General features: G+C 41.6%; 2 protein-coding genes across 5 annotated transcripts; one reads left to right on the top strand and one right to left on the bottom strand.

Annotated features, from left to right (window-relative positions):
* Nucleotides 1–4,307: 4,307 nt before the first annotated feature.
* LOC125528151 (peptidyl-prolyl cis-trans isomerase FKBP20-1) lies at nucleotides 4,308–7,005 on the top strand. Of its 4 annotated transcripts, XR_007292330.1 has the most exons (8): nucleotides 4,324–4,475; nucleotides 4,558–4,614; nucleotides 5,236–5,367; nucleotides 5,618–5,751; nucleotides 5,838–5,917; nucleotides 6,009–6,101; nucleotides 6,615–6,819; nucleotides 6,869–7,005. XR_007292330.1 is itself a non-coding variant. In XM_048692658.1 (7 exons), exons 3-7 carry the CDS (start codon nucleotides 5,259–5,261, stop codon nucleotides 6,757–6,759), a joined length of 561 nt encoding a protein of 186 aa, XP_048548615.1. In that variant the 5' UTR covers nucleotides 4,308–4,475; nucleotides 4,555–4,614; nucleotides 5,236–5,258; the 3' UTR covers nucleotides 6,760–7,005. The 4 variants fall into 4 exon arrangements, 3 of the variants coding, with proteins under 3 accessions (XP_048548615.1, XP_048548614.1, XP_048548616.1); XM_048692658.1 differs by having other exon boundaries at nucleotides 4,308–4,475; nucleotides 4,555–4,614; nucleotides 6,615–7,005; XM_048692657.1 differs by having other exon boundaries at nucleotides 6,615–7,005.
* Nucleotides 7,006–7,074: 69 nt separating this feature from the next.
* Nucleotides 7,075–10,440, bottom strand: LOC125528148 (probable protein S-acyltransferase 16; the record flags this gene model as incomplete). Its single annotated transcript, XM_048692656.1, has 7 exons — nucleotides 7,075–7,551; nucleotides 8,384–8,479; nucleotides 8,567–8,665; nucleotides 8,757–8,834; nucleotides 8,918–9,019; nucleotides 9,099–9,191; nucleotides 10,339–10,440. Coding segments are annotated over 7 exons (711 nt in total), but the record flags the coding sequence as incomplete, so codon positions are not given.
* Nucleotides 10,441–10,443: the final 3 nt, after the last annotated feature.

Here is a 10,443-nt window from a genome sequence, read left to right as displayed (position 1 = left end):
GTGAGGCGCTCGGGCGCGTGGATCTAATCCAGCTCCCACGCACTTGTGAAGAGGGGCTGCGCTGGGCGTCGGCCGCCTCGCGTGAGCTACACACGCGTCCCCTTGGTCCCACACCACCGCCTAGGCCTACCTCATCTTCTGGTCCAGTAGTTTCTTATCCACACGCGATCTCTCCTTATAGGTTCATGCGCCCGTGGTTCCAAGCTTACTGCACAGCTGGGGAATTAACAACATTTGCTTAGCCGCTTGAAAATACAAAAGCTCAGGTTTTATGCCCGGTACTGAATGTTTTAACCACCCATGCTGAATAAAATACTCCTGCCTTTTCTAAATATAAGTTTCTAAAGATTCCAGTATGACTATATACCGAGCAAAATGGGTCAATCTACACTCTAAAATACATCTATATACATTCATATGTAGTTCATATTAAAATTTATAAAAAAAACTTATAATTAGAAACGGAAGAAGTAGTACCTAGGCACTGAATTAAAATGGGTTGGTAGCATATCATCAACGAGAACAGACCAAGGTAGAGACCGATCACACATTTACGTACCCTTTTTTCCTTTTTTTTCCTCCCTAAATCCGGATAGTTCCTAGCGCTAGCCATAAAGATATCATGGTTGTGTCAACTATAAGTAAAATGGAATTAAGGCTATGCATAATAATATATTTGTAACTCCCTTGGGATTAAAATATGCATTAATCCTATATACCTAAGAGATTCATCCCCACTATCCTATTTATCTTAACATGCAAGCTATCCACATCATCAAGTGGGTCCACTAATTTATATCTCTTGGCATGCAGCCGTCTAACCACAACACATATGCCATGTCAGCAACCCCGTTCTGATGGTCAGTAGTTCCGTTTCTGCCGTAACAAACCGATGGTGCAGCCACGTCTCACTAATCGCTAATTATCCCGCTGCTGCATGAATGACGGTGTAAAAAAAGAGCACGGCGTGTTAGATTCGATTTCTGCACGGCTGCACGTAGCTAGGATTTTTGCACCTAGAATCCAAGAGAAAAAAAAGAATTTCTGCATCTAATTTTTTCTTGAGAGAAAAAAAGAATTTTTGCATCTAATGTCCAACGTGCCAGTTATTGTAAGGCTGTTTTGGTTTTGCACGTGTGCCATCTATCTAGATGGGCTTGGTCTTTCAACCTAAAGCCCATGTAACTAACGCATTTAATTTCGCTCAAAAAAACCTAACGCATCTAATCGATCTATCCGGCTTATCGCAGTAGGTCGATGAGGGTTCGTCTTCCCCGTCGTTTTGTTTTCTGCTAGAAGCCGCCGCCGCGACCGACCCCCCAAGAAAAGGCAGCAGCATATCTAGATGAAACGGCAGCAGCATATCCAGATGAAACGGCAACATTCACCACATCTCATTACCTCCCCCTCCATTACCCTACATATGCGGAAGAAAGTGCCAGATTTAAGTAGCCATCGCCTCATCGTAAGCACGCCACTCGCCATCACCATCACGGCAAGGTGGGGATAGATGTCGCGCCACCGCGCCGCGCCTGACGGAACTGCAGCTCGCCTGCATCTGGTAACCGGTGCCTCGCATCTGCTTCGCTCGGTCAACCGTACGTATGGTCTTCACCCGGTCGAGGCTGCCATCGACACCCCATTGCACGCCGCCGCGGCACCACAAAGAACCTTGGCGTTGTCCGTCGTGCAGCCTTTCAGACCCTCATCCCTTTGTTCATGCCTAGAGCGTGGCGATCCGGTCCGCATGTAGTGTTGTGCGAGAGGAACAAGAGGAGCTTTTGGCAGTTTTCCTTGCGCATGTTTCTTTTGTTTCCTCAATATGACTAGGGCAACCGGAAGCTTCTTGGATTTCATTGTAATGTGCAAGCTGGACTCCTCTATCATTGGCGTCAATCTTCCAATCAGCAAGGTAAATGGGATACAATATAATATATAATCCATGACTCTTTCCTCGATTCCTTTTACATTGTCTAATCTGAAGGTCACCATTATTGACCATCACATATTAGGATTGAATCTTTTGTGCTGTTGCATTTGTTCAGATAAGTTTTGACCTATACTTTCAGGAACAGTCCATGGGTCCATATCTTCGTGTAAAAGGATTTGAGGAAAGAGTCATGGATTTGTACGATTGAATGTTCTGTCTCTTTCTCAAAGAAACAATATTACCGGTGCTTTGCATAGTTTTGTCTAGGACAGAATCGCACAGGTCCAGGTTTGTGATCGACAAACTCCTCAAATTGCAGTCAACGTTCTCTGATCAAATATCCTCAAGGTTATGCCAATGTTTTGTGATCGTGTGATCGACATGCTATTCGCTAAAAATATGCTAGCATTACCAAGTTATTTAAAGGTACGCATATAGATTAAAAGTTGTGTATCATTTGAGTTCTATTCTCAATGGCTGGTTGATTTTTTCATCAAGAATGCACTTTCTTATGCAACTAACCCCTGATGTTAATCTTTGATTACATATCCTAAATTAATTCGCTCTGTCGTTAATTATCTTCATGCACCTCCGTTTCTATTCATACAGATTATAGTGGTCAGCGAAAGTTGTAGTCTCCATTTCCTGCAGGCCGTCCCCCTCATGGCATCTGTAGCACGTAGCAGGCTATTCCTGGTTGCTCCTTTCCTAATCCTCCTACTTAGCGTGATATAATCCTACAACATGATTTTCTTATTATTTTTTGCCATGCCTTCTGTAGTTTTGTTCATAGGACGGCAGATCGTATTATTTGTAACCCCCAAGGATGCATGTTTATTGGTTTGTTTTCTGGACTGTGGGTAAATTTTGCAAAATGGTGTCTGAAGCATAGATGATTAAGTAACTTGGAGGGCTGAAGTCCCACAATTTTTTTGACTTGAAATAGTACGACATCTTATACAAACAAATTAATCGTTACCAAGGTTTAATTCATGTTCAAAAGTTTTGTTCAAATTGTTCGAGCCCATGCCACCTCACCATCATGACTTCGTTTGATCTTATGAAAAATATGAAGAGTCCGTTCGGATTTCAATATTTTTTTTTACCAAAGTGTCTTCTTTATTTTAGTATCGTTCAAGACAGCCAAAGGCAATAATTAAACCTGAAGTGCTAACGACATGTTCCCATAAAAATCATAGATTAACTTGCTGAATGGATAATATAATTTCCTCATCATTTTTGACAATTCTAAAGCATATGTAGCATGCATGAAAAAATGCTACTATTCTTAAATATAAACAGCAATTATATAATAAATCATTTGTATATTCGATTTTAGTTTTCGTATAAAATTCCAAAAATCATGTTTCATACTATCAAATCATTTTAGTATATATTACATTCTATTCCGCAGCAACGCGCGGGGCATTATCTAGTATATTGAATTGCTCCGGCCTAATCTATACCTACTAATAAAAGAAATAGGTATTCTTGGTGCGTCATGCTATTTTGCAGGAAACGCCATCAAGTTTTTGGTAATAAATCTGTAGTACATATTAATTGATTTTTAAAATGTTCATAGCTTTTTAATCCTAACTCCAAATTTAACATGTTATATATGAAATTTGATTACAAAAATATGTAGAATCTGAATACGATATTATATTTAACTGTTATCATCCTATGCCGAAAGGGAGACGTCTTAAAATTGACAACATTCAAACGTGTTGTGATGGTATGAACACTGAGAGCCAGCATCGACAAAAGTGGGAAGAAAGATAAATAGAAACACAAATGGGATGCCATGTGTTGAAATAAAGGACATGGACCTACGAATTCATGGTTATTAGATTAGTGAGTGTTTTTTCATCCGTTGCAATGCACGAGCTCATTTGCATTGTATGCCGAGGGGGAGACGTCTTAAGATTGACAACATTCAAACATGTTGTATTGATGTTAACATTGAGGCCAGCGTCGACGAGAGTGAGAAGAAAGATAAATAGAAACACAGATGGAATGCCATGTGTTGACATAAAAGATATGGACCTACTAAAGTTTGGACTCATGGTTATTAGATTGGGAAGTGTGTTTTTTTTCATCCGTTGCAACGCACGGGCTCATTTGCTAGTTAACACTGAAACCCAAAACCTAGAGGTTTTTTTTTTTGCTAGATCAACCTAGAGTTTTGGAATTGACCTATCTAATTTTTTGATATTTTTCGAAGAGAGTGTTTAATTTTCAACAGTTTGCACAAAAGCTATTGAGTTTATATAACAATCAGAAAAAAGAAAAAATGCATCATTTTTTTATAATAGAAATAAAGGTTTTTCAGTGCCCACAAAAAAGTTTTTTTTAGGGATAAAGCTTTTTCCTTTTTCTTTGGAAACGAGAATATACAGTCCGTAGTAGTGGCGACCGAATCGAATCGACGGAGGGCATCCTCACGCGAAACCATCCTCTGATTCCCCCTCCCCTCGTCCCATCCAGATCTGTCTGTCATCGTTTCTCCCCCCACTCCGAATCCCTCCCTCCTCTCTCCGTGAAGGTACGTGCCGCACGCCCGCATCCATCTTCCTCCTCTCCGCACACCCCTTCTAATCCCAACACCACACCCATCCGCTCAGCAGGTCCTCACCGACGGCCCCGCCGCCACGGCCCTCCCTCCAAATCGTCGCCGACCCGAGGTAAATTCTACCTCCTTTGCCTGATTTTGTCATGGACCTGTAGTAGATTTTGTTGCCGTGGAGGCCTTTAGGTCTCGAATAGTTGAACACAGTCTCAGTTCAGGTTGTGCCATGCGGTAGTGCTTGAGGAAGATTGCAGTTGCCTCTAGGTTCGGCTTTAAGCCTGTAGGCTGTTGATCTGGGAGGGGGGCAACACAAAAACTTTTAGGTTACATAAATGCGTGCTGGGAGAAGATCTCTTAAGGACATGCTAAGTAGGGCCGCGCTACTACTTGTTGGAATTGTTTTGTGTAACTCAGTTGTTGGAATTGGGTTATTTGTGAGACTGGCACTGTATTTTACATTTTTGTTTTGATGAGGAAAAACGGTTATAGAGTCTACTTGAGTGTTGTTCGGTACACCTTCAATTCACTGACGATTGTCTCTTGGGTCTTTTGTCGCGCTGCCAACCCTATGTCTGAAACCTTGATTTTAAAACTAGCTTCAAATTTAATTGAAAGAATTTAGACAAGTGAAGGGGCTGACTATGTTATGCATTTTCAAGTGCTTGTGCCCATTAGTTTGACCAAATTTGGTTTTGCTAGAGCACTCTAATAATGCCCTGTTCTTTCTTGCTTTCAGAATCTCCGTTCAACAGCAAGGTCATGGCAGAAACCATAGATCTAACAGGGGATGGAGGCGTTCTTAAGACGGTGGTCAGAAAAGCAAAGGATGATGCTATAAGCCCATCTGATAGCCTTCCATTGGTTGATGGTACTGCAGTCAATCCATAGCCCTCTGAGTAAAACATAGCCTCAATAATTTATTTTCTATTTGGCTGGGCGGTTGCTCAGGGTTTAAGTTATGGTACAAGTTTTTTACCTCAAGTGCTTCCAATGTTTTTCCATTCAGCTACTTTGCCCCCGAATCTTACGGCAATGCACTTTTCTATGCAATACAGTAAATGTTTCACTGCTTAATCTGCCATGTTGGGTTAAACATTTGCCTTTATACCTATCTGCAGTTCATTATGAAGGGACACTTGCTGAAAATGGCGAAGTTTTTGACACCACACATGAAGACAATTCTATTTTTTCATTTGAAGTTGGCCAGGGAGCTGTCATTAAAGCATGGGATATAGCCTTAAGAACTATGAAAGTATGTGAACGTTTATAATTGCTTGCTCACTTCGATAGCCTCGAAAGTTTCTTTCTAATATGGCATGGTGTATCGGCATGTTGAAGGTTGGCGAGATTGCAAAAATAACATGCAGGCCGGAATATGCGTATGGAAGTCCAGGCTCGCCGCCAGAGATACCAGCGAAGTTTGTTTGCCATTTCACCTCTTGATTGACTGAAGTTGTAAGCATCCCCAGGCCAGAAGTTTCTGTAACAAGGTTTGCTTTGTTTCTGCAGTGCAACACTCATTTTTGAGGTGGAATTACTGGCTTGCAAGCCAAGGAAAGGTTCAAGTCTGGGCAGTGTATCTGATGAGAAAGCCAGGCTAGAGTAAGACATCTCCAAGTGTTTCCTCTTTTATATTTAACGCATCAAGTACCCAATAATCAGACGATGGTCGACAAAATCCTCACTGAAGCTGATTTGTGGAGGTTGGCACTTGGCAGGGAGCTAAGGAGTTGAGAACTCTGCCTCTGAATGCTCGTCCACCCCATAACATCTCTAGACAACCATAGCTTTGTTTAATCCTCCATTTTTAAGAGTTTTGTCCTTTTTTTCTGTTTCTATGGGGTAGTGGAGCTTTTGCTGTGTTTTTGGTCAGTAGTACAGTTAAGCCAGTTTTGGCATTTTTTTCTAATACAGAAGTTAGTACCCAATAATCATGTTAAACAGCATGGGACATCATATTGGAATTACATAATATATCATATAGCCTAGCTAATATTCTTGTTTACGCGATTTCTTGAGAACACTCGAGAGTTACGTGCCATGTCTATTATCCATTTTGTAATACCCTTGTGATTGTTAGAAAGTACATGATTTTTGATACATAAATTTCGATAGGGAGCTTAAGAAACAGCGGGAGCTGGCTGCCGCCACCAAAGAGGAAGAGAAGAAGAAGAGGGAGGAGGCAAAGGCCGCGGCAGCGGCTCGTGTGCAAGCCAAACTTGACGCCAAGAAGGGCAAGGGAAAAGGAAAGGGCAAATAGATTACTCCCAACTGATGTATTAGTCGTTGCATTTGCTGCTGAGTGCTGACTGTTGTAACCTACTCCCTCCGTCTCATCAAAAAACATTTTACATTATGGGATGTAATAGTAGAAAATAATCTGCACAAAGCATAGATTGCCTGTTGCCTTGTTGGCTACTGTGCTTCGGGGGAGATGGCGTATGTTGCCCAGCACCAGCCTTACTGAAAACATTAAATAATCACAGCAATCTTCTCTTGGTTTTTACTGCGCAGCAATGACATTTCCATGTCTGATAATGTAATTGCAGATGTATACAGCACATGTGACATTTACTTCTGAACAGATGTGCATCTCAGCAAAATTTGCTTTGATGTGCTTTCGCTTCCGAACACAGCATGTACATTTACTTTACAACATAAGGGTTAGACTTTTTGTGTACAAACACAGCCGATTATGAGCTGAGGCAGCAGTCATCTTCCTCACCGGAAATACGACCATCTCAAAACAAAACCCTGGAGAGGAAGAAATACTTCTGGATCCGCAGGTATCCTTTCTCATATCTTAAATTTGAGGGTTTTAAGAAGTATCCAGAATGGCTCAGAAATGGTACACTTTGGGCACTTGAATAGGAATATCAATCCCCTTTCTCATATTAGCAACCTATGTACCTCAATGTGAATGTAATGCTATCTTTTGTAAATCACATGGTGGTGTAGATGGTAAAATATCATACGATGCACGGAACCGTAGGCCATTGCCTGTATTGACTGATACTGGGCAGAGCCAGCAGAATATGCTACGCCCAAGCACCTGTGGATAAACAATCGGAAACATCAGAACATATAACACACGATGCTTTCCAGGGTTAAGAAAGCAAGCAAGCAAACATGATTATAGTTCGGGAAGCGGCACCACGCAAGCCCGCATCATGTGTTAAACTGGCGCCACACAGGCCTGACAGCAGACCGTCTACATCTGCTTAACTATGAATACATGCAGCAGGGCCATTGTTCAATTTAATGAACTAACTTCACCAGTCTGGTTGAAAGCAATGAAGGGAGGTGAACTACTACACTGGTTACCTGTTTCCACAGTTTGAGTTAAAACTTTTATATAACACCCTAATGTGCAAAAAGGGCAGCCCGGTGCACGTAGCTCCCTCTTGCGTAGGGTCCGGAGAAGGGTCCGACCACTTTGGGTTTTCTGTATGCAGTATTTCCCTATATTTCCGCAAAAGGCTGTTTCCAGGACTAAAACCTGTGACCTCATGGTCACAAGGCAACACCCTAACGTGCAAGACCAAAATAAAGATACATGTGAAACGCACATGCCAACAGCATGGCATAACTACATGTGACAATTTAGCAAACATTAATAAGACTAGGAAGGAATTTTTTGAAATTTGTTTGAAATATACAAATGTGCAAACTTGTGGAGGGGTGTATATGGCAAAATCTGCTTTGGAGTCAGTATCAAAATTGTGGATATCTTTAAATGGGCAATAAAGCTGTTGCCATTAACATTGTCTCTGAAAATCAACTACTCCCATTCCGCATTCATATCTTAATATGTGAAACATTTAAACAGCTCAGAAAATTGTTAGTCTTTTTCGCTGCGAATAGAAAATAGTTCATCTTCTTACCGAAATAAGATTCTCATAGACACCAAGGTCATATGGATGCTGATAAAGGTCTCCACCCTTTTCTGCCAACCACATTGCTCTAACTCCTTCATGGTACTGCAACCATCAATAACAAGTGTTTTTAATATTTTCTATAAACATGAATGCTGCCCAACATCAAAAGAGAAATTTGTTGTCACAAACCTCAATTGTAGTTTTATTCTGTAATATGAGGTGGATATGCCAGCCCAAGAGCACTGACAGCGCCAGAGTTAATGGACAAAGAATGATCCCACAAATAATCTGTCCATTTGGCAAGTTTAAAATTTTTGTGAGTAGTTCAGATGAACATGCAACATGCTAGGTAACTAAAAAACAACGCAAGAGTACTTACAATCAATGTTCTAGAAGAATCACTGCTTAACTGTTCATCTTTCGGAGCACTGTAAATGACGCTCCCTACAATTAGAATCTGAGATGGGAAAAATATACTTTTCAATGCTATACCACCCCAAGAAATCATATTTGCCAAAGTAATCGAAGAAACTGAACTACCATTGAATAGAAGCTTGCAATTACAGCATACAATACAAAGACCAAGAATATCTTGTAGTTCTCGTGCCCAACACAGTTATTAATCCAAATACAGTGATGGTCCTGCACATAAAAAGTTAGTGAAAACGTGGAAGGGGAGATAAAATAGAAGGATCATCATAGAATTAGTACTAGCCAGCACCATTTTCAGAACACATCTCTTGCACACACGGCAATGGTGTGCGCGTGGGGGCTTATAGTGGCCACATTTCTGGCAATATCTCAAATCACCACCCTGCAAAAGCAGTACAGATTGAGTATTTTGAGGCAACAAACTAATAAGAAGTTAATTTTTGTCAGCTATCGTCATGGAATTGTACTCTAGAGTAAATCAGACGATGGGATTTCCCCGCTTATTTACTCCCACCTCAACCTTACTCCCATACTAAGCTAATCTCCCTTTCATTTTCCCCATTTTTGGTACAAGGCAAAATCACGTTGTACTGCCAATTCGGTAGGCTACTTGCCAACAGGGAACTCTTCGTTTAACACCACAAAGCAATTTGCTTAAGTCACCTTAGAGCTCAATTTCTTCAAAAGCAGCGGTCCAAAAATCTTGTGTTGACTACCTCAATATTCTTCTTTTGTTATGCGTAATGTTTGCAGGCCCAGCAACAGAACATGCTACTTACACCTGATGTCTACCGTTATAACACACCCATGGGCACAAAACAAACTAATAAAGGGAAAACGGAAACTTGGGTATACCATTGGAAGAGGCCAAATAGCCATATTCATGCAGAGTGCTATTTATTTATCTGCATTCAAGTATTCAACTGTCGCATTCACTTTGGAAAATGCAAGATAACAAGGCATAAAATCGGAAGCTTTGCATGGTATCTAACCGCAATACCCACCAGGGCCACCATTAATAAAAAAATTAGCAAGGCCGGCCGCTCAATTTAGAGTCACTTTACTTTGCGAATAGCTTGTGCTTGTTTTGTTTAATGGCCATGGATAACACTTTGAAACTTGCTACAATTTTTTTGCTCATGATTCCAAACCCGGTGGAAATTTAAAATATTGTCTAGACAGACCTTCAAACTTAGACTGGATCCACACACACGGTGGAAGGTTCCAGGCACCAACACTCAGATTCGGATCTAAATTATCTATCTGTTATCTATCTATCAAGTCCCTCCTTTAACAGTCGCAACTTTGAGCTGAAATCGGCAGAATGGAACAGTTACACGCATAGATGGTCGTAAATGATCCAATCCCAGGAGGCAAATTGGCATTAAACCGCATTTGCCTAACTGGGAGGCGCGGCAATTGAAGCAAACTTGCCCAATTTCATGAGAAGGGGGGAAATTCTGCAAGAACCGAGCACCATTCCGCTCCACAGATCCAAAACTCCCCGACAGGCAGCCGAGGGCACGCACCTTGCGCTTGACCTCGTGGACGGGGGTGTCGGCGCCCTCGACGTCGGGCAGGAAGGCGGGCGGCACCCGGCCGGGGTCCCGGGAGACGGCGGCGGCGTAGGTGGC

This window comes from Triticum urartu, unplaced genomic scaffold (genome assembly GCF_003073215.2).
Source record: "Triticum urartu cultivar G1812 unplaced genomic scaffold, Tu2.1 TuUngrouped_contig_4670, whole genome shotgun sequence".
NCBI classification, from domain to species: domain Eukaryota; kingdom Viridiplantae; phylum Streptophyta; class Magnoliopsida; order Poales; family Poaceae; genus Triticum; species Triticum urartu.
The sequence above is the reverse complement of the archived record's forward strand: the minus strand, read 5'-3'. Positions and strand labels throughout refer to the sequence as shown.

Excerpts from the sequence above, each read along its gene's own strand:
- LOC125528151 (XM_048692658.1), top strand. The coding sequence starts at position 5,259 with ATGGCAGAAACCATAGATCTAACAGGGGATGGAGGCGTTCTTAAGACG. Across the intron at positions 5,368-5,617 it reads TAGCCTTCCATTGGTTGATG|TTCATTATGAAGGGACACTT; the intron begins GTACTGCAGTCA and ends ACCTATCTGCAG. Across the intron at positions 5,918-6,008 it reads CCGCCAGAGATACCAGCGAA|TGCAACACTCATTTTTGAGG; the intron begins GTTTGTTTGCCA and ends TTGTTTCTGCAG.